The following is a 24,380-nucleotide window of genomic DNA, read 5'->3' as shown; positions in this document are numbered from 1 at the left end:
TATGTTAAATCTGGGTGAAGTACCATTTGTTAATTTAATACTGTTGTTACTGTTATTGTATAATCACTGAAGAGAAGTAAGTACCAAAACCATATTTATCTCGAGCTTGAAATATAAATTCATGCTCCACTGTATTGAAGGCCTTGTGGAATTCTAAAAATAATATGAATCCATTGCTATTTATTAGGTCAGAATAATCCAGAATATCTAAAACCAATCTGATATAGTTATGTGTCTTTTGGGCAGGAAGCCAGATTGTGTTTCATCAATAACCGAGTCAAGAACCATCTTAAGTCTACTAGCTAAAATTAGAGCAAATGCTTTATAATCGTTATTTAATAAGCTAGTTGGTCTCCAATTATCAATATTAATAGTTCCTTATTAGGCTTTGGAATCAACCTGGTCAAACCTTGATGCATTGTACTGGGAAGTTGTTGGTTTCCTATGCTTTCTGCAAAATACTCAAGAAGAAAGGGAACCAACTCTTCAGAAAATGTTGAGAAGGGTCTGGCTGCAGCCGCTCTGGAGCGCCATATTTTGTGACCTCCACAGTAGGCTGCATGGATACAGTGGAAACCTTGGATCGTAAAGGGTTGGGACAGAGTCTTTCATATATAAATTTGCCGTTAGTAATTTCATAATTCTATGAATCATCTAGTCTGCTTGCACTGATCATGTTGGTAATTTGTTTGCGTTACAACAACGGTCATTTTTAAATTTTGTTTTTTTAATCGTGCTCCAGGAAATGTTGGCAAAGAGAGGAAGTGAGGTAAGGTTCGCGCATGCGTGGTCGGATTGGGTTTCAGGTACGGATCGGGTAGCGGCGACAAATGCACCGCAGCGGTTACAATACACAGCGGCTGTAACGCAAACAGGGGAGAAAGAGGGGCAGAGGACGAAGAATGACGACGCTGCAGTGTAGATGCATGGCAGAAAAGAAGTTGTTTCGGCGGGAACTTGATTCTTGGCGTTACAAATTGATACACTGCGTCGGTATGGTTCATATGCAGTTTAGTATTTTGTAAAAAATAAAACATGTAGTGAATGGTTTTGTCCGGCAACAGAGGGATCGCTACCCGAGCTGTGTTGGTTCCTAGCTAACTAGCAGCTACTGATGTGGCTGCTTTTAGTGTTCAGTTAAGCCAAGACAGCTGCTTAGCTAGCTCCTTTTGTCTGCGCTTGCTAGCCCTTCGCCGGCGTTAGCGCTTTCTTGGGTCGTTTCATTTCTGTCTTAAATTGGATTGTAACCAATAAGATATAATGCATATGCCCAACCAAGATATGTAATTTTATCTATCGGTGTACCATAACACAATCAGTTATATTAGTAACATACAGTTATAATTGTTTATTGTTCGATGGCTATGCTATAGCAGTGCTTAGCTAAAAGCTGTTGTTATTTCGGGAGGATGTTGTTGTTACGTTAAGTAAGCTAATGTCAGTGCAATGCCAGGAAAGCATTCATTTCAGTGGTGTCCGGTAACGGTTTTTCTCGGGCTCTCTTCTAATTTGAACGTAGTTTTTAATGCTACAGCAGCTGGTGATGTTAGCATAAGGCTGGCGCACCTATTCGTAAGTCAGTTTCCTACTGTGTATAACGTCTAAACAAGGGGTGTCAAACTCGTTTTAGCTAATGAACCATATACGGTCCAGTCCGGTCTCAAGTCGGCCGGATTTATAAGACCACTGTCCATTTGGTCACAAAAAAACTCGATCTTTTTTTTAATTTTTTTTTTAAACAAAGCAAAAAACTGACATCACCCAAAATATAGAAGACTCCCGTAAAATTTTGTCAGACATCAAATTATTTTGGTCATTTTGCAAATATGATGATTGATGTAGTTTCAGCATTTCTCGATGTTCTTTGCATCGTCTGGTATTGTATGTATCACAGTTAAAAAGGCACAAAATAAACCTTTACATTTGTTTTTGTGATTTAAAGAAATTGCCTGTATCTACAGTTACATTTTAATTCCTGTGAAATAATGCTGTTAACACCACACCAGGAAATTTTAAATGGGAGTAATAACAACTTCACAGTAATATTCACACTGCATGTTTGACACCTCTGATCTAAACTGTTGTGACAATGGCATCCTACATGTAATCATGTATGTGTGTTTTTCAAGGTTTATAAAGAGTTCATTGTAAACATCTAAATTGTTCTGTCTTCCTGAAAATGACAACATAGTAAACAGTTTTGAGAGCAGATTTTTCTCAGATCTTGGAGCCCTAAACCATGCACTTGTTCGTATCAGCACTGATGGATTGCTCCCATTTTTGTCTTGCAGGGTTTGAAAGCATTCTGGAGGGAATTTATGGCCCGCTGCCGAGAGACCTCAATTTATTTCATGGTGGGTTGTTGGTTGTATATGCTCTTTACCATTGGCTTGTGACTATAAGAGGACTGTACATTTATTTTCAGCATAAGCGATGATATTGCCAAACAAACAAATCATTATTCTTGCCATGCCTTTTGTCTTCCCAACGCTGTCCCATATCTATTCTTATAATATCAGACCTCAAAATTGTGTCACCAATATTAAGGCTTTTAAACCAAAAAAGATTAGCATTTGTTGTGGGATTTACTTAGCTATTGATTGGTATTCATTACGTTATTTAAGTAGTTGAATCAGAAACTACGTATTCAGTATGATTCATACTTGTACTTCCCATTTGACTGTAATTTTAACCGTATATTGTTTTTAAGTAGGACTCAAAAATAGCAAAAACGATTCTTTTCCTGCTCATTTAAAAGCAGTCCACTTCCTCTTTAACTCATAATTTTACATATATATGCTCTATGCTACCTCGAGAGAAAGCACAGCAGATTGCATTATTAGATTATTTAACAACCATTGTTAACAAATTATGATACAGTTTCACTGATCCTAGAGGCAAGTCTAAATATTTTCTGGTATTCTAATTTCAATATTTTGTTAGACCTAAAGCTGTGGTAGGAGTAATCAGGGACTAGATTTTCAAAAGCCTAAAACTGAGCCCTGAGGAGATAGAGTCCATTTCTGTGTCAGATGACTGTACAGTATGCTGAAAAGTAGAGTCTCCAGAGCTCCCAAAACCATGTTGAGTAAACTGTAATGTATCAGCTGAAATTTAATCTTCTTTGCCTTTGCCATGTGTTTATGTGTGACCCATTTCTCACCTGCTAAAATTCTGCAGTCACATAACAACCTCAGCGTCACAAAAGCCCCCACGCCCTGGAAACTTCCGTCACTCTTTACGGTGTGCTCCAAGGCACCACCAGTATGTCAGCCTCACAAGAACAAAGGTCTTCACAAAATATTTGCAGTATATAAAGCAAGCAGTTACACCATAAAACATACCCATGGTGCCACTACCCTTTGTACTTATATCAGGAAGGAGCACAATATCGAACCTGGAAGTCAAATAAATCTAACCTAAAACACCAGAATTTGGTAGATCCCTGAAAAAACTAAAGAAAGTCTTACTTTCTGTCTCTCTGATGCCTTTATTAGCTTCGATCATGCCTTCACATCCCTCTAGCACTCTGTGGACACCAGCAGCCAAAACATACAGCTTGCTTGACACTGTCTGGGATCTCATTGAAGTCTGCAGTGTCATCTGGAGTTTGAGTTAGGCTACACTGGAACCTAGTCAGATGACGTGATAGACTCCTGGCTGGGTGGATGATTTGTTCAGTGAGGCATTCATTTGAGACAAGATCAGGGTGGGAAAAAAAATCTATCTTAAATGAATGATAAGACAGCGCAACACCACTGTGCAACATTTTTTTTACTGCCACCCTTAATAATTTATTTTCCACACTATAAGGCATACTTAAAATCCTTTAATTTTCTCAAAGATCCTCAGTGTGCCTTAATTATTAATTCCGGTTGTGCTTACTGACCTTGAACCAATTTTATGTGGTACACAGCGCTCAAAAATCTGACAAAAAATCTTTTAGTACAACTTTAGCTACGAAGTCGCACCGCTTGATGTATTGTCGGAGGATTACGGGTACCGTAGTCAAGGGCCTCGCGGAGTAATCTGGGTCCAAAGCTGCGTCTGCTTCAGGTCTCAAAGTCAAACGAACACTGCGGCATCACTGAGAGTTACAGACTGTCTAAATTCTTTCATCTTTAATAAAATGAGCAGCGTTGCTGCTTTACCAGGTGTGACAATTAAGTTTAACATCCAGGTATCCATGAAAACAGAATTTCTTAAATTTAATGGAGTTAGAAGTTAGCAGGAAGTTAGCTCGCTAGTTTCCACCTAAACATGGTATACCACGTTTTGAGTGAGTGATTTGTGAAAAATATAAACATACAGCTCTGCTATCACTTCCAACATAAATGAAGACAGAAAAGTAAACAGCAGTGACTTTTGTAGGGTTACTGAAGTTGGACTAGCTGGTATATAATGCTGTGCTATGTGATCGCTAGCAACATAGCTATGTTAGCATAACATAAACAGTGAAGCTGGAGGATAAATGCTAATGCTTGTTTCGCTTAATGCGCTTTATGGTCCAAAAAAATACGGTACTAACAATATGAAATTAAAATATACTTAATTCATATAAATTGTGCCTTCAAAGTACCAAAATATCCTTTACACTTTAATTCATAGTATTTTAGGCATCGGTCTAAAATTATTCTGGAAAACTGATATTACATGTACCTTTAAGAAAATCATAGCAAGGCTTTCCATGATATGAAGTAAACTGCTGATGGGTGTAGGTACATCCAACCTCAGAAACATTTTAGCTCAAAAAGTCAAATGCAGTGGCAGCTGATGCCGCTGTTTAAATACAAGCGTGCAGCACACTATTGGCAACAGTAAAATTACTGGCAACTGTAGGCATTTACATTTAATGCAGCATCATATCTAAAGTCTGATTTTAATCACTTCTTCAATCAGTGATGTATTCATGTAATATACACTTGGATTAGAGCAAGATGGTTACTTAAAATGTATCTAAAACAATTTGGGGTAATGGGTCATATGCAGATAATATAAAATATATAATTTATAGGACATTTTATTCTGTTATACATTTACAGCTCAATGTATAAGGTTGGAAAATTATATTTTCAGTATTCTTTTTAATGCTATGTCATCTAATCAGACAAGAGGTGAGTTGTGCATATACCATGATGAGGCATCATGTGTCTGTCTGCCAGAGGTGGGTAGAGTATCCAAAAATTGTACTCAAGTAAGAGTAGCATTACTTTAAAATATTATTACTCAAGTAAAAGTGAAAAGTAGTCTTCAAAAAAGTTACTCAAGTAAGAGTAAAAAAGTACTTGGTGAAAAGACTACTCAAGTAGTGAGTAACTGTTTGAAATGTCCGGTTTATTTTATAAATAAATGTTATCAGACAAACAAAAATAAATAAATATACAAATTTTAGTATTTTCAAAAGGAATATATGTAAAAACATCAACAAAATAAGGCACAATTCTGATTTCAGTTTTTCACAACATAAAGCTTTTTTCACCAATACCTACAGTAAATAATATAAATATATAAACAGTGCAAACAATTTCCAGTGACAAGATATGCTGTAAACTTTATATTCATTTTTGCTCCAAATGGCACAGCAGCCTCAGAGAAAACATTAGAACGAGGCATCTTCAACATATGTACATACAAGGCAGCTCAGTTTACCATAAGTTGTATGGGTGTGCATTTTCTGGATATTTAGCAAAAATGTGCCATTTCTTCACTCAGTGAAGTGATGGTTAAGCTTCAGCAGCAGTTTGCTCTCAAGGTTCTTTCTGTGAAGCTGTAACTATTAAGCAATGAACAGGAGTCCTGCATGACTGAGAAGTCCTTCACAAGCTCCAGATGCAGGAAGAGCTGTATTGATTTTGATTGACAGCTTCTTAATGTGAGGAAAGCCATGCAATAGATCCACACCTCCAGTGAATGGACATGAAAGGTACCTCTCCAGCTCCCCTGCTTCTGGCTTTCCTGCCCCCATGGATCCATCATCTTCGTCGGTTAGGCCGCTGTTTGTACTGGCATCATCCAGCTCTGTGTCTAGGTTATGTCTGATGAAGTTGAGACCTGTATGATGTATGGTTTTCAAAAGAATTAGCTCTGGTCATTATAGTGCTGTATACACTGCCAAGCTGCGGATGTTTGGCAAGAAAATTTGATCACACTGGAGATGTTTTTTTACCAACTCTTGTTGAAAAACAAAATCTTGTCATTCATATCCCGCACAAACACTTTGCAATGAATTCCAGATTAAGTTTAAAATAAGAACGCGTGCAAGGCTAAGCAGTGCTAGCCATTAGATCCTCCTGTTTGGCTGTTACTCTGGGAAAGACGAGAAAGACAGTGATGGAAGCCGTGACTGGAGCTACGATGTAGCCTCTAATCTCTCCATGGCTGTCTTGAGAAGGCAAACACCTCAGTCTGGCTGCAAAAAGATAAAAACCCGCCCCTTCCAACCACAGGGGAGGGAGACGGATGAAGCTAGCTTTCAAAAGCTGGGCATACACTGTGCAAATTTTTTTGGCCCATTTTGAGCCGATTTTTCAGTCGCGCAACCGTTTTGGGGATCGGCCCGAGTTTCGCCTTAACCGTGTGTTGTGCATCGTGTAGTATACATGGGGTAACGAAAAGCAATTAAGCTCTCACGACCAGCTCCCAATCATCAATCGTATGGTCGCAAGAACATCAAACCTGTTTGAAATCCTGTTGCCCCTCAACGCACCCTCTCAAACTGCGCATGCACAAACACAGAAATGAAAGTGAAAAGGCCGAGCAGCGTTTGATATGGACACGAGATGGAGGCACAACTTGTAGAACTGTGGCAAGCTCATCCGAGTACGTAAGCGTAGAGCTTGCCACCCAGGCAAAAGAAAAATACAGCTATATCACGTTATAACCTGAAAAGTTTATTGTTCTAACAATATACCTTTCATGTTAGTGCAATATACCTTTCACGTTTGAACAATATAATATCACGTTATTACAGTATACATAATTATCATGTTCATACAATATAATTATCACGTTCGTGCAATATAATATTTATATATATATATATATATATATATATATATATATATATATATATATATATATATATATATATATATATATATATATATTGTATTGCTTTTAAGCAAAACATTCTTTGTATATGAGGCCAAGGGTGTTCATCCTCTTCAGCTCTAGCGTAGACAGTTGGCTCTGCCATGTTTTCATGTGTTTCTTCTTTCCGTGTGTCCGCTACTTTGAAACGCTCGGGCCGCTCTGCCCGCCACAGTTTCAAACTGGTCATGTGACTGCATGGCCACATCTGATTGGTAAAAAATTTACTGGAAACTCCACTGGCGGCATGTTATCTAATGTGTTAAACTAAGTATTTTTTAAAAAGTAACGAGTCGAATTTTGCAAATGTAGTGGAGTAAAAGTACAGTTTCTTCTTCACAAATGTACTCAAGTAAAAGTAAAAAGTATTGTGCAAAAAAGGTACGGAGTAAATGTAACTCGTTACTACCCACCTCTGCTGTCCGCATTCACACGATTCACTACACCTTCTACAGTATTAGTCGGAATTAAATCAAACTGATTGTGGGCTTCACACAGTTTGTGTTCAGGGTCACATTTGTCATTTTACAGGCACTGATCTGCAATAGATGAGCTACTGCAACAAACGTTCTGGTTGAGAGTAGCTGTAAAAGCAGTTCTTGTTCAGTGTATTTTGTCGCCTTAAAAAAGGGGGGTGTTAAACAGTTATGTAGAGTTCATTGAGGCAGGAGTGACGGTCACTTTAACTGGTTATAAAAAAGACAAGCATGATAAACTGTTAATCAAAACCATTCTATTGAAATCAACATTAGCAGCTAATTGATTTTTAGATGCCACTTATGGAAAAACTCTAGTCATTCTTCCGTGTGTATTGTCTATATATGATAGCGTGGCTCATAATGAGATTAGTATTGTGTCAGCAGCATTTGAAGTGGCTGGTATAAGGAAACAATAGAAACCCCTGCTGCCTGTTGTCAGTTTTGGTTTGATCCATCAGCAGTACTGTAATACATGGTTATGCGATATTGTGTCTTTCAGACTGTGAACCGGAAGAGGTAGATGACTGGTCTCCAGAATCAAACTGCTCTCCGTGCTCTTTCTGCAACGTGCTCCTGGACAAATCTAGTGTAAGGACTTTAGTTTTGATAAGCCTCAGAGAGGTTGTCTTTCTTTTCTCTGCACCCTAGAGTAAAAAATAATTCTAAATAAGTAATCACCTTTCTGTCTCTGTATCTTCTTCTTTTTCCTCTTTATCATCCTCTCTAGGATCAAGCACCTGCAGCCACGTCGCCCCTCTCCTCCCCCTCTGATTACTCACCTTGTCAGGCCCCAACCATCTCTGAGAGCACCCAATCAGCACACAAGTTCCTCCAAGCTGTGTTCCACAAGAAAGGTGAGTCAGGTGGATTTGGACAACCTCGTTGTTATGTAGAACTGTTAATATACTAAGAGCTCCTATACTGAAAACAGCTGCCAAAGTTGACATAAATATTAATGTGGGGAATAACCAGAGAGGAGTATCTCACAGTTCCTGTCTACTGATGTACACAATGAACTGAATTACATTATTGACCTAATACACATTGCGGTTACTGTGGTGTAATTGGCATGTCAAATCTCTGCTATTCATGACCCACTAAGTGTTCCCAAAGATTTAGGATGCTTTTGAGACTTGTTTCTAGTGTGGTAACATCAGAAGACATTTTTTGTTACAGTGGATTTAATTTCAATATCTCATTAAAAACGCTGTTTAAACACTGTTTTCTAGATCAGTTTTTCAGATCAGTTTTCTAGTCCTTTAAATAATGCATGTTAAAATTGAAACCAGTGATTTTAATTGTATTTTTTTTCTTTCTCCTCCTGTTAGATGTGCGCCTGAGCAGTGATTCCAACATACCTCAGATTGCTCAGGAGCTGATGAAGAAGATGATAACCACATTTGCTAAGGAGTATGCATCCAAGTGCCTGCTCCACACCAATACAAATGGTGTCACAAGGACCTCATCACCCTTGTCTGACGCGTCCGAAGCATCTGACGCCCCTCTGGACCTCACAGTGAACCGAACTCAGGAGGAGAACACGATCGAAGGTAGAGAACGCATTTAGTGCACGCATATAAAATTAAATGTTATGTCTGACTGTAACATGGGCATCCTCCTGAAGGAACCAAACAACTGGCACTCAGACTCTGACCACTTGTCTTGTAACAGATGGTGTGCTGGACCTCTCCAACCGGAACTCTGCCTGCTCAACAACTTCGTCATCATCAGAGAATCACAGGGGATCAGGGTAAGTTTTTGTAGTTCTCTGACTGCATTTTAATGTGTCTGGCCTATTGACTTATCCCTACTCTTAGTTAAATCTGGGTCTTCTTCACAAAAACAAGAATGCCGTTTACATAACTATGGCCCATATCCTATGACTAGAAAAATCACTTTGGTTTGCAGCAAATCCACATTTCAGAGTGTGGTACAACAACAGCTATATAGCATGCCAAAGATTAAGAGGTTAGCATGAGCACTGTGTTTATTACTGTCATGCTCACTGCTCAGCTAAATAGCACCTGTTCAGCCTGAAATACACACATTCCTGTTTTAGCAGTGCTTTGGTTCAAGTAATTGTAATAAATTGTGAGGAGCTAGCTTGTGTTTGGTGTTGTGGTTCTATGGGGTTTACTCTTTTATCTCTTGAGCGGTAACGTCACAGCAATGGCCGTATTATAACATTTGCCAGCAGCTCAGGATTGTATAATGAGGAGAGCATTTCAGTACTTCACAACCATTTTACGTCCGTTTTTACTAATACATTAATGATGAGTTTGATTATCCAATCTTCAAGCATGTAGGACTTTCACTGGATATCCCAAAACTACAGGGGTTTTATGTGAGCACCAAAGTAACCCCAGCCATTCACAGACTGTCCCACCTGGACGTGAAGAGGCTTTGCTGCTGTGTGTGAGAGACACACAGCAGCAGTGTGTGTGCGTGCGTGTGAGGGCCCACAAACAGACTGAGAACATACAGACATGAAACTAACAGTCACAGTGATGTTACCAACACAAGGCATAAAGGAGTGGACCCCTCGCTCTGCACCCCCTTGTCCCCTATGCCACAAATCAAACCACCTCCATCACCTCCATCCTGACCCTGCTGTTTGGTCCTCACATCCCTAGGAGGCAGTGCAGGCAGAAGGAATACACTGAGAGGAGCTGGGAGCTGTCTGAGGGATTGCTGTCCAAGGCCTTGAAGGATATACGATCAGGAAGGCTGCAGGAGCAGCGGGCTGCGTTGCTTTATGGAATACCCCTTCAAACCCTGAGACAGGGTCTGGATGGCTGGGCTGAAGGGAGGCTGGGAGTGCTGCATCAGCTTAAAGCAGGAAGCAGAGATATCAGGGATGAAGTGACATCATGCAATGTGATGTCAACAATGCTGGGCGGCGAAGCACGCCTTGTTTTGCAGAAAGTGGCAGCATGGGCAGAGCGAGCAGAAATTGGAGGTGCTGTCGAGGAGCATGGGGACTTTAGTTTCCCTTCATCTGTTCTTGCCTTTTATCAGCCGGGTAGTTTACAGAAGACCCTCCCTCACTGTTTTCCCCAGCTCAGGGATGCTCTCCAGCCCCCTCCAAGCCCCACCCCCAGTCTGGAGCCACCCACACCCCTGCGTATTCCTCAGGTTCGTTGTGCGTCTGACCACAAAAGGTCAGTGTCAGCTGAGAATTGCAGCGTAGCTGAAAACCTACATCAACGTACCTCATCAAGCGAAGGTACTGCCAGTTCATCAACAGCAGCTGCCAGACCTTCATCTCTCTTCAAACTCAGACCTCCACTCTTGGCACAAGGATGTCCAGGCAGTGCCAGCCAGTCACCTCATCGCCTGGGACCACGTGGATCCTCACTGGATGAGTCAGAAGATGGGGCAGGTTGCCGGGATAAAGACAAGCAACCTAGAAAGAAGCGTGGGAGGTACCGCCAGTATGACCACGAACTGATGGAGGAGGCCATCACCATGGTGATGGCTGGTCGCATGAGTGTGTCTAAAGCCCAGGGGGTTTATGGGGTGCCCCATAGCACACTAGAATACAAAGTGAAAGAGCGTACTGGAACACTGAAGAACCCACCTAAGAAGAAATCTGCCAACTTCTGTTTGTCCAGTTCTCACTCGTCTGGTTCTGGTAGCACGACCAGTTCCACTAACTCAGGGAGTCTTGCCTCAGCTGCTGACGCAAAGAGGTTCTAGACCACAAACGCCTCAAAAACACCTCAACACTTGAACACATCACCTCCTACAAGATAAATGTTTTCTGGAGACACTTGTTAAAACACAACACATGCCTTTACAAACTACACTGATATTAATATTCAGGTCTTTTAACTCTGTCTGTGATGTGATAGTCATACTTAAAGCTGTATTTCTCCTGCTTCGTTCTGAGTCCTTTGGTTAAAGCAGCCATAAACAGTACTGTTTTATTCAGGTAGAAGTCCTGCTCATCTTGATCTAGATGAATGATTTAGATCGTTTACTTTGTTTATGGATAGACCAACGTGGTAAATGAATTCGGATCAGAGCCTGAGGTACTGAACCTCTTAATTCACCATCTCCTTTCGTTTCACTGTACTATTGTCAGAATACTGTTTTTCTATTTTTTGTTTGTTTGTTTTTTTCCGTTTGGGACTGCTGTGGAGTTTCGTGGCTTGGTTATTAAGATACCAGTATGTGATTACATCTAATTAAATCATCGATAAGTTAATGTTCAACAAAATGTAACGTATTCATAGTTTAACATTAGATCACTTAGTAATTTTTACTACCACGATTGATCAACAGAATTAAAAACAAAGGCTTTTTTAAAACGAGAATCTGTTGGTGATATAGAATCAAATTATTTTACCTTCAGGGTAGTTGTACTGTGTTGTACATCCTTTTCTCAAGGAGGAAAAACAAACAATGATGGCTGCCCAAAAAGATTGCTCAAGACTCAAGTATGAGAAACACAGTTGCAGACCTTTTAAGGCTGAAAAATAAAGTGTGACTGTCATATTTGTTAGCTGTTAGGTTATTAGGTTATTCAGGTTTAATTCAATTCTTAAAGCTCCTTGGTAATGGAGCATTGATGATTGTGATTTGCAGCTTTCTATCTCTCTGGGTATGTATACCTAGGCTTTTCAAGTGACTTAGAGCCATTAAAACTATTTAAAAACTCATTTCTATTGTTAGAGACCTCTACAAACAGGGAGCTTGTACAGTATATATGCTGTGGTGGCTACATCTTGATTATGAGTTTTTGTACAAGAGATTAGCTTAAAAAAGCCATTTTGTGTCCACATATTTCCTTTCATTCTGTACAAGCTAATCTAAACACTGTATTGAGTGTAGTTGGAATGCAAACGTGCAGCATGTTTTAAATGTGCACTGATAAGCTTGGGAACTGTATATTATTGTGTATTTGTACCGTTTGTGAAAGATGTTCTTTTATTATCACAGATATTTACTAATTCTGCTACTGTAGCTGTATTACTGCAAACCTCATACCATGACCGCTGCTTAACTTTTACGGGACTGTTTTCCTGGCACATGGATGCGTAGCTACAAGAAAAACTCATTTCAGTTAACGTTTTAACAGTAATACCGTTAAGCCTAATATTAATATTTGTTTTATGGGTAGTCTTAATGTTATAGATGGTCGACTGTGTCAGCTACTGGAGGTTTCGGTAGTTTAGGTTTTTAGTGAAATGTTTAAACGGCGACCACGCGGCTATTCAGTGTCAGGCTTTTAAGGCTTCTTTGTCTGCGTCTGTAAAAATGCTAAAAGTTTCGTCTACACTCATGTCTGCCTCTAGAATGGGCTTTTTTCCATTAACAGTGCTACTACCAAAGCAGCATTTCAGGGTTACCCACACAAAGCTGCTTTACTTTGGATTTGCTGCAATGTCAGCCCCCCCCCTCTCTCTCACCGTCTTTAACCTGTTGCCATATATACCTCTGAACATTCTCTGCCTATAGCCCAGTGTTAGGTTTCAAATCAAGCTTAAAATCTGTATGAGTTCTTTATCTCTCAAGAAACAGCGAAATGTAAATTCACTGCTATCAACAACACTTAAACTTTAAAAAAAAAAACTAGCCATGTGGCGTGTAAAATCTTTTTTTTTTTTTTCTTTTTTTCCTTTAAGGTTGAAATTCTGTCTTGCGGCATTTACAGATTTTTATTTTTTTTTTGTTATTAATGTCGGTTTTTAAAAGTTCTTCAGTCACAAAATTGTGGCATTTCAACCTTTGTAATTCCTCCAGCTGTGCAAATGTTGTCTCCACTTCTGAATGTCTGTTCTTATTGCGGTACATGGTACTCTATGGCGACAGCTCAGCACAGCATGTCTCTATTTTGGGAGTTATCTACTATTTATATCAAAATGACTCCGAACACGCCCTGAGAAATTGAAAAAGGACATCATTGTATTTGTTTAATTGCAGCTAATTCTGGGAACACACTTGGGCTTTGAGATTAGGGCTTTTTAATTTTTGATTGAACTGCTGGCAAATCTTTGAGGCAACGTAATTCTGCTATTTATGCATAAATCAATTATTGCACTATGATTTATAAAACAAAATTGTTTTTTTCTAGAAACTTGTTTTGTGTTGTTATGGCATATTTATTTATTGATTGCGCTTCAGAACTGTGATTTATTTTTTTATTTTTTTAAATATTGTGGTAGTTCTTGATTTGTAACGGGGCACTTTGATGCATTGTGAAATGTGTATTGCTACAATTGCATGAATGCTTTTAAATGTTAGCTCATATAATTTATTTAGTCCAGAAATTATACTGCTGACTATTGTGATTGTTTAGTGATTTTGTTACTATTAAATTATTTTAATGATTTTAAAGAATAATTTGTCATAACAAACTCAACAATATAGCCTCTGTAACACCTAAAGTACTTGGAAAGTTTCCACCGCAGAAACTAGGCGGAGATGGGCAGGTGGTTTTGCAACATATACACCTTTGTATATGTTCCAGTTGTAGGACTAATTTGTGAGGGTAGATATTCCTGCCCAGAAAAGCTTCAAGTGGGGCTCAATGCTGTTAGGTTAAATGTTGAATAAGCACTATTTTTGAAAATTAGCAACCTGTCAAACAAGACAAAGAACATGAAATTGCTGTAAACTGCTCATGTATGAAACAGCAATGGCTGTTCGAGACCCACCACCACCGCTTTTAAATTAAACACAACAATACAGCAAACTGCCCAGTAGTTGGAAGAAATTATTTAACAAGTCGGTCAGAAAAGTTTAGCTTGAACCCCACCACCAAAGTTGCTGTTCTACCTCCTGAGCAAGGACTCTCTTGGAGGTACACCCCAGAATTGTAATTGTACCCTGGTTCCTTCAGTGAAAAGTTCCTGCAGTGGAAACTTGACTCAACACTACAGAATGTAACACTTAAACCTGGCCTCTTGAAACCTGACATGGTTTGGCCGCAAACAGTACTTAAATTGCTGGAGAGAAAAAGTAAAAACTTGAAAATAGGTTGATATTAAATCAGTTACTTGATTCTATAATTAAATATCTTACTTCTTGGACCTGCTGGCTGTTATGAAAATTAGAGGGCTTTTTGAACTGTTGGTTTGTTGATGAAAGTGCTGTTGGTTTAAAAAAAAAAAAAAAAAGTTAAGTTGAGCGTTTCTTCAATCATTCCTTCTGCTGTTAGCAGAATGTTATCATTTGCCTTCAGCAACTAATCAATAAAACAGTTCTTTAATCAATCGCCTGTTGTTATTTTTTTTCTAGAATAATGGTTTGCTTTACAGTTATCAGAGAGTTGTACTGCAGATCAAAGGTTTTACAACTTTTTACAAGGGCTAGAATCCAGTAAATGGTAAAATGGTAAATGGCCTGTATTTGTATAGCACTTTTCTAGTTCCTAAGGACCCCAAAGCGCTTTACACAACCTGTCATCCACCCATTCACACACACATTCACACAATGTAGAGCAATGCATCATGTCACTTCCTTCTGCAATACATCAACATTATAGTGGCACTCCAAAAATGAAAGTGCATTTGGGGGAAAAACTACACGGCAAACGCTGCTAAATAGGCTGCATTTACAATATCGTTTTCCTGGTGTAATAAACCACAAAAACATCTTGCACTACAAGCTACATTCCACTTTTTTTTTTCCAAATGTTATTATTTAAGCTGAAAGTTTTGTACCATTCAGAGTTCATTTTATTTCATTATTGATGGCTAGCAAGTCTACTGCCAAAAAAATTTACTGTGTAACTTTTTTTCTTCTTAAGCTTATTTCAAACATTGATTTCTGTAAGGATACATTACCATCATTTCATCACAATATGTTGCCTACATCTTAAGCTGCATATCACATTTTTACATTAACTCTAATAATGCGGGTGCAGTCTTGCAACCAGCACAAACTCCAGTCTCATCTATAAAATATATGGAAGTCAGAAATGACAAACTTTCAGGCAGTGCTGTTATGGAACAAATGCAACTTAAATGTGCTTGCTGCTGAAATTTTTAGTCTTCATTATTTTGTGTGCATGCTCTTTTTTTTTTTTCTCATTTGAAACTTTGTGAGTAAAACATTCTAACTCCAGTTTTTACCTTTTACCTCTAGCTCCCCGGTGCCATCTTTCACAGAAGACAAGGCAGGTCAGCAACAGCGAGGGACTAAGTTTGGTCAATGTTCCACATTGGATGATGTTCTGAGTTCTCTCTGCCCAGCTCACCAATCCTTAATCTACCAAATCCTCAAGTATGCTTGCCATGAAAAAGAGATGCTCAGGAACGAAAGGGACACTGTTTTATGTTCCAAGAAGCTGCATTGCACTTCGTGTCAGAGTCTTGTTGCAGCCTCTCCTGCATCGTTCCATTCGCCTTGCACACCCTCTTCTAATTTATGCTTGTCCTCTTCCATATGTTGTGAGAAACGCAGCTTCCAAATCAAGAAAACAACAGATGGAGAGGTAGGAGATGGAGACCCTCCTTGTCCTGTTCTGAAGAGAGAGCAGAGTCCCTCTCCTCCCCCTCTTTCCCCAATCCCATCAGATTTCGGTAAGAAATGTGATGAAAACCCACCCTCTCTGCTTCACCAAGAGGAGGATGTTAATCTCATGGTACAGAGTTTTGTAACTGCAAGCTACGAAGCCTCAGATGTCAATGCAACTACAGAAGATGCTGAAAGTAAGATCGCTGAAAGAAGTCAGGCTGATAAGAATCCAAGTGGGACTTCACTGCAGGATGTCATGGATCGTTTTAGTGAGAAACTGGAGACAATAACACCTCTAGACAAGGACCCTACTCTGGTTTCTACGGCTATCTATGTTTCTGAAAAGGAGCAGCCGTTATCTCCCTCAACCAGCTACAACCTGCCTTTTCGTGCTGATGCCCATGTCACTGAGATCATCACCACAGTGCTTCGCACAAGCAGTCCCAGTGATTACAGCTTGAGTGAGCTGTTTAGTCGCCAAGACAAAGAATCCAAGTCACCCGTTACTAGATCCCGTCATCGCCAGAATGTTGAAAAACCTAAATGCACCCCTGAGATACAGAACAACAATGACCAACAAAGTTCAAGTGTACAAAAACAGGTGAATACAGTGGCTACAAGCTCAGCTAAACAGTGTGTTTTGTCCTGCAAAGAAGGTGGTGAGGGTTGCAGTTCTACAAATGACAAAAGCCACAAGGGATCCCCATCAAGTGAAACCACTGAGGCTGAAAGATCAGGTAAAAGGAAAGCTTGTGCTATTAAAGGGAGAGTGTGTCATCTGCTTAACATTTCTGAGGGTGCAAGAAGATCAAGGAGAAATATAGTCCCTCCACCGCGGTTCTCCTCCTATGTCACAGAGCCCAGACGTATGTTCTTTGTTGCGTGTTTCTCTGAACCTATCTTCAATCAGAAAGCACAAAAGGACAAGGCTTCATCTAGCACCAATCATATGTCATCAAAAGATCCAGATGCTAAGGATGCCAACGTAGAATCCAGAAATGACGTTTCTTTGTCCTCATGTGTGAACACAGGGAAGCTTGCCTTTCAGTCAGCAGAAAAAGGACATGAACTATCTCACATGGAAGTGAAAAGTCAAAGCCAGGTCACTCCACAGATTGTGACTGCGAAAGACCAAAGTCCTAAAAAACATCGCTCAGGCAAAGAGAACAATAGTAGTGACAGTGTTGTCCCTCTCTTAGGACGGTTACGATCAGCATCATCAAAAAGAGTACAGGACTCATCAAATATGGATGTCCCTATAAATTCTGATACTTGTCTTGAGAGTCTTAAAAATTCCCAAGTCCAGTACACTAGTCCAATTAAACTTATGTTTGTATCACCAGTAAAGGATAAAGAGGGAGTTAAATACAGTCTCAAATCAGCAGGCTCTGGTTCTGGCTCACAAACAGAACATTTTGATCCCTGTGAAGAGTCTTCATGGTCAGGGACACATCAGAAGCACACAATCCAGAGCAAAAAGCCTGCAATATCACAAGTAAAATCAGTTGTCTCACCACTAAAATCTTCTGCCTCATGCATACGGTCTTCTTGTTCCCCAACCAAGTCATCTTCTTCACCAGCCAAGTCTGGTTCCTCAACACGCAGGTCTGCTTCTTCACCTGCCAAATCTGGTTCCTCAACACCCAAGTCTCCTTCATCACCAGCCAAGTCTGTTTCCTCAACACGCAGGTCTGGTTCTTCAACACCCAAGTGTGATTTGTCACCTGCCAAATCTGGTTCCTCAACACCCAAGTCTCTTTATTCACCATACAAGTCTGATTCTTCAGTATCGAAGTCCTCTTCCTCACCAAGCAAATCTGCTTCCTTAACACGCAGGTCTGCTAATTCACCATCCAAGTCTGGTTCTTCAACACCCAAGTGTGCTTTGTCACCTGCCAAATCTGGTTCCTCAACACCCAAGTACGGTTCTTCACCACGCAAGTCTCCTTCTTTGCCCAGGTCCCCTTCCTCATCACCTAAAGATGCTTCCAGAGGATCAGGTGAAGGTACTCCAACTAAGCGCGTAGCTGGAGCTGACAGCCAGGGATTATCAGGTAACTCGACTTCTTTTCATGAAACCACTCCACCAAAAAGGCGTCCTGGGCGTCCGAAGAAACTGGGACCACAGCTGGAGCAAAAAGCAAAAAGGCCAATTGGCCGACCCCGTAAGCAGAAGACTTTGGATTCCGAACCTAAAAATGTTAAAATGGTAAATGGTAAATGTCAGTTGGCACCTAATATTGAGGAGAATACAACTAAAAACCTCAAGATAACAGTCGTATATGGCCGTTCGAGGAGAAACAAACGATTGGTGTCAGAGGGCTTTGACCAGCTGCAAACAGAATTTCATGACGCTTGGCGAGCCGTAAATCTATTGCACAACTCTAAGACCAGCTCAGGTAGTATTAAAACAACCTCAGAGGAGTTGGATTTTGTCAGACCAGCGAAAAGGCCTGCTCCTCAATCTGGCAGTAACATCAAATGTCAAAAGCATGATGATTCTGTTCGCTCAAGGAAACCAGGTAGACCTGCAAAGGTTAAAATCTCTGGAATCTCAGTCACAGTGACCACAGTGTCACCTCGTCAACGTAAAATTCAAATCAATAAAGAGAATAGGCAGTCTCCTGAAATGCTGGCTCCTAGGAAAGTACTTCTACAAGACTTCATGTCTGCCAAAGAGCCCAGGACAATCAGTCATCAGTTAATGAGCAAAAGGGGTCAAAAAGAAGAAGGGAAAGAAACAGAGGATGGTAGTAAAGATGAACTCCCCAATCAGCCTGTAGTACGACACTCCAAGAGAGTGAGAAAGCCATCAATACACTTTTTGCATGCTGTTGCCACCTCTACATCATACAGCCGCAGCAATGCGCTGGTACGACGCTCTAAACAACTTCTTTTAAACAAGGCAAACAGTGAAAGGAGACAGGATGAGCAGCAAAGTAGTTTCGAAACTTCAGGTGAGAAGAGAAAGTCATGTGGACCACAGAAGAAGGGCGTTTCTCTAGACGTAAGCAGATTGGCAGGGGTATCTGTTGATTCGATCTTTAGGTCTAAAGAGACATTAAGGTGGTGGGCAGCATCAGCTGAGGAAAAGACAATGAACCAGGAGCTCGCCAGACGAATAAGAGTCATCTCTGACACTTGGGTCTCAGACGCTGTGGACAACCAAGAAAAAGAATTGGCCCTCGATTCTAAACTAGGCACTAAAGACAGCAGTTTATTTGCCAAGAATTCAAATCATTCCTCTGTGGTCCGAACACTGTTTGACTGTTCGCCCAACAAACCAAGGTCCTGTAGCATGCAGCAGATCTGCTCCTGGTTTATGGAGACCACCGAGACACAATCTCTGGCCATTGTCAAGAAGGCAAGCTCCCGTAATCGTTACGAACTTATGCACTTCCCTCGTTCTGCTAATGCAAAAAGTGTTTGCCACAGTCCTCAGGCAGAGCGACTCCGCAAACACATCAAGAAGTTTGCCAAAATGGTGCCAAAAAGCCCTTTACAGCATCAGAAGGCTCAGAGACGGCTGAGGAAGAGAAACAAAGCAGCTGTGTCAACACACAGACGACAACTTTTTACTTTAAGCATTGCAAGCAAGCGCACTCGCCAAGTCCAGCCGTTGAGAGGCAAAGCATTTAGTATATATCAAGCCACTCTGGTTAGAGCAAGGACACGTTTTCTAACCCGGAAAGAAAGGGATAGGTGGCAAAATGGGGCTAGGGACAGGAGAAACATAAAAGCAGTATCATGTTGTAGAAATGAACGTATAGTAACTGGACTACAATCTAAACGTAAAGCATTATACACATCCACAAACGATCGGCACTCTGTTGGTTTGGAAAACGGTTCTGCCGCCTCTTCGGTTAGCCAAACTCGGGAACTCGTGGATGTACACAAAGAGCAGAACCTTTGCTCCAAAGCCTGGGGTCCTGAAACGCTGAAAGAATGCCGGGTGTTTCTAAGGAAGATCAACTCTCCTGATAGCGAATCGGCTGAGGAAGAGTGGGACTCTTGTACTGTGACACTGGAAGGGTCACCTTCTGCATACCTCTTTGCAGAACAGGACAGGCAACTGGTAAGATTCGTTAAAGCTGTGAAAACTGAAAGAAAAAGGAGCATTAATAGGAGGACTGCCTCGAAAGAGTTGGCAGATTCTGCATCAAAATCAGTCCAGGAGCAGGAAGCAAAGCCAGCAGGGAGGCAGAAAAGAAAATTCAAGAGTCCCAGGGTTGCGTCTACTGAACCACCACAACCACCACCAGCGAAAATCTTGAGACAATCGCGAATGAGGGGCCTGACTGGGCCGAGATGGCGTGACTTTGTCCTTGGTAACTACTTTTCTTTCTTTTCTTTGAATTGAAGGCATTGACTTTGCCCATGCAAAAGTTACCCAATAAACGTTTGTTCTTTTATCTTTTCCTGACAGAAAGCTAACTGAAGCATGAGGCCTCCTCTTCCTGGGAAAGGGACTGTGGTTTAACGTGGTGCCTTTGGACTTTGTGCTGACCACGTAGACTGGCCATCTCAGTATGGTTCAGTCTTACAATCAGCAGCTATGTAGCAGTCTAACTTAAAAGCTTGATGTTGCACTATTTTTATCCATGGATATGTATGTACATTTTGTCATCTTGCCTTTGTCTTTCTGAAGGTGTATAGTAGATCAATATAATAGTTACTTCAGAGTTTTAATGGAAAGAGTGCTTATACCGTGAACCCTGTCAGAGTGGTCATAGAGGAATGAAAGCTCGACTGCCATCTCCCTAAAAATGTACCTTTACTGATACTAAGACCAACACTTCTTCTCGGAAATGAGCCCTTACTGTATATCTTAACCTGACATTTATCATAATTTTTACTACTTTAAGCCACAATGCCAGCTCTAAAACCCCCACTTATTTTATTTATAGTGACTCGTACTTTGGCACTGTTTTGAATGTTTAATTTGTAATTTAATATTTGCTTTTGTATTTTAGGTTTGCTTAAAGTATATTGGAATTTGATTTGAAACTTTCTCTTAATCCGAGCCTTTTGTTTTCTCTACTGCTGTCGCAAACAAGTAGCCAAAACAGGCTTTTAATGAAGGAATCTTTCAGTTCACTTAACACCCAATCTTAACTCCAGTAGCTATCTGTGAAAAGGCCACAGCTGTAAGAGTGTGTCTTGAAATGCACTAATTGGCCTGTACTAAAACCAAATATTTTGATGTCATGAGTTCTTTTTCAAGAGCATTTTCAGTTGTCAATTCCCCACAAAATGCAGAGGTGTCTGTGAAGTGACAGAAATGGCATTATGCAGTTGTAGAACATAGCTTCTGGTTAATTTCATGGTTTGTGGGATCTTTCTTGTTTTTATTCAGTTATCTTTCTAAGAACGTATTATTTTCACCCAAAGCATATACTGTATTTTGCTGTCAGATCGACTTTTTGCACTATTGAGCCCCTTTCAGACGTGATATATGCACCGCTGGCTTTTCGTTAAAGTGCTGACATCCTGTCAGTCAGACGTAGGGTGCTTTTACATTGTTTCTCACAATTTACTCGTATTTAATCTGTGATATTTTTTTTTTTTTTTTTTTTTTTTTTGCGCTTGTTGTTCACAAATATTTAGCCAGTGACCTCCCAACTTTGAATGACTAGAATTTTTACGTTTTATTCAGTATGATGTGAAACTGACGACTGGGACCACAAAATCATCTGAAAAACTGAGCTGTGAAGAGGGTGTGGGCGTTTGTCTCATAGATTTAGGCACGATCCTAGAGACAGGTTGGCAACCACCAGTTACTGGGGAAAAATGAGTTTTCCCTGACCAGCTGTTTAACTATTAATTTCTGCTGTTGTCACTATGAACAGGGTATTTTTCTTAAGCGTGTGCGTTGCACGTATAAGTAGCTGCAGACACCACTGACGAGTAGCATTTCCTGTTACTTTCTGCACATGTTGTTTGTAAACTGCAGCATCTCAGCGGGCAAGTCTATGCCATCACTGCAAATTGGCAGGCATGCAGATGTCTTGCACACCATCTGCTGATGCAATTTACATCACTCAGACTTGCCTACGTGGGAAGTGGAACGCACCCATTACTGCATGTATCCTGCTGAGAGAGCTGTACCCTGCCTCTCCTGCACAGGCTCAGAGAGATGTTTGCTGTTGTTTCGAAACAGAGTTGGCGAGAGAAAATCACATTGTGTACCTGGTATTTCTGTTCAGGTCTTTCACTTGAGAGCTCAACAACTCGCAGGTCCACGCGATACGGTCGCTGTCCTAATCTCGCAAGTTCCTTTTAAGTTGCAATGCGACGCATGCAGTGTAGAAGTTGATACACTAATGTTGCAAGTTCAACATTAGTAAAAGCTTTGCCGTCGTGGCTTTCACAGAAGAGTGACCGGGGTCTTCCTTCGCACATGAAACCTACGTGTTTTCATGCTGTCAGATCAAAGGCGAAGAGTGCACGTCTGAAAGGGGCTCTATATTTGAGATTAATCCCACTACGCAGATTCCTCCTCCCATATTTTGCACATCCCATCTCCCACTACCACTCCCCCCCCCCTTACTGTAAAACTAGAATCTGTTTGGTGCAATACAAATCCAGATGATTTATCAGTATGTAGTAATTATTTTATTGCTGACAGACGAATGGATGTACATGAGTACCAGTGGCCTGGGATGTTACTTCAGTTGTTTCCATAGCCATGTAATGTGATCTTAAAGGATTCTGCTATACAAACTGTTTGCCCACCTGCGTTGGTCTCATCAGAGAAACAAAAATATAAGAATTTTTTTTTTTCCTCTTACACGTAATAGCATTATTTACTTTTTAAATGTTGAGTTGTCACTGTTTCCCTGGATTTTCTGTTATTTTCTTAAGTTGCAGCAAGGGACGCCGACCTCCACAGGAGCTCAGCTAGGACTAGGCCTGAGAGTTGATGGGGTAACACTAATCTTGGATCAATGTCATTGTTTTTCTGCCATCTGTCCAGAGACCGGCAGATCCAAGGTGTCCAGCTGTAGGTCAAAAACTTCACCCTTTAGGGTGTGTTGTGCCCGACTACCGTTGTATGCATGTCACTATGGTTGCCGTTTCAACATAAAGGAGGTGGGCAAGTCTCTGTCATTTGATAAATAACCATCAGCCCTTTGTTTGTTGAAGAACCTGGTGCTATACATCTGTTGTATATTTTCTTTATCATGTGTTTTTATACTGTCCAATACAGATGCAACAAACAGGTGTCTGTGACTGAACCAATAAAGAGTCTTTTGAGATAACCAGAGAGAGGTGTGAGTTATTCATTCATTTGTTGTTGTGGAGCCACTAGAACATGGGAACAAGTAAAAGTGAAATATAAGAATATTCTACAGAATGGTAATATTTATCACTTATATTGCTTTTAGTCTCTTGAAAAGAGACCCTGAAATAATCTGTTTGTTTATAACAGCAACCAAGAAAAGGGCAGAGCAAAAAAAGACAGGTGGTGGTCCTGCACCCCCTCGTCAACAAGTTGGTTAAGTAAATAATACCCTCACGGGAAGATCGATATCTCTCTATGAGCACACTGTCGCGCTGAGCTAAAGGATCCTGTCTATCCCGCAATATACGCTGAATTCTGAGGACTCTCCTTATCAATCTTGCACCTTCCGCAATGGGTGGCTCGCGTAAACGGACAGGACATGGCTGCGACAGGCTTCCCAAATCCACCTTCGCTTTTATAGCCTTGGTTTCTCATCTTGATTACACGAAGTAATTTACAATTACAACTCTAGAATATGAATTACATCTGAAATAATCAAATACATGAAATAGAATGATTAATAGTACATTTCCCTTTTTTAGGAAATGACCTGTATGTATCTGTGTGACATCAATAAAAGGATCAAGTACTGCATTATCTTTAGTTACATTGATAATATTTATTTTTGGTAAAACAGTGGTAAAATATCGCTGTTGCTTTCGTATACATGAAGCGGACATACCTGAGTGGCCGCGATCTAATCCTGTTTACATAAAGTAAGCCTGCTCCCGAGCAGGTTTACGCTTACGGCTCTGTTGCTATGACAGCAAGTCCCGGATGAGCTTCGGGGAACCGAACGATCCAGGATCACGCAAAATCGTCAACAATCAAATCCAGCTAACTTACTTAGCGAGGTACGAAGAACGGACCCCAGGGTCATAGTAAATAAGTTCTTCAACCAGTAGTGTGGTTATCCTTGCAGTCACTGTAAACACCGTTGTGGAGATCAGGGCAATATTTTACTGCTACTATTCATAACCATCATTACCATTACATTAATTATCATTTCATCAAAGCATTTATTCAATAGATTACACATGTTCTTAGTTAAGATTATTACA

General features: G+C 40.4%; 1 protein-coding gene across 2 annotated transcripts; it reads left to right on the top strand.

Moving 5' to 3' along the window:
- Positions 1-738: 738 nt before the first annotated feature.
- lcorl (ligand dependent nuclear receptor corepressor-like) lies at positions 739-23,296 on the top strand. 2 transcript variants are annotated; one of them, XM_086295777.1, is made up of 8 exons: positions 776-993; positions 2,292-2,354; positions 8,068-8,156; positions 8,296-8,422; positions 8,897-9,118; positions 9,240-9,318; positions 15,663-20,362; positions 20,461-23,296. In XM_086295777.1, the coding sequence occupies exons 1-8, from the start codon at positions 903-905 to the stop codon at positions 20,466-20,468; spliced, it is 5,379 nt and encodes a 1,792-aa protein (XP_086151903.1). In that variant the 5' UTR covers positions 776-902; the 3' UTR covers positions 20,469-23,296. The 2 variants fall into 2 exon arrangements, with proteins under 2 accessions (XP_086151904.1, XP_086151903.1); XM_086295778.1 differs by lacking the exons at positions 15,663-20,362; positions 20,461-23,296 and adding an exon at positions 10,202-14,784 and having other exon boundaries at positions 739-993.
- Positions 23,297-24,380: the final 1,084 nt, after the last annotated feature.

This window comes from Aulonocara sp. 'chitande type north' Nkhata Bay, linkage group LG6 (genome assembly GCF_057382095.1).
Source record: "Aulonocara sp. 'chitande type north' Nkhata Bay isolate Kocher_YH1m ecotype deep benthic linkage group LG6, A_spYH_male_GT1.1, whole genome shotgun sequence".
In the NCBI taxonomy this organism is placed as follows: domain Eukaryota; kingdom Metazoa; phylum Chordata; class Actinopteri; order Cichliformes; family Cichlidae; genus Aulonocara; species Aulonocara sp. 'chitande type north' Nkhata Bay.
Note: the sequence above shows the minus strand (reverse complement) of the source record. Positions and strands in the feature narration are given on the sequence as shown.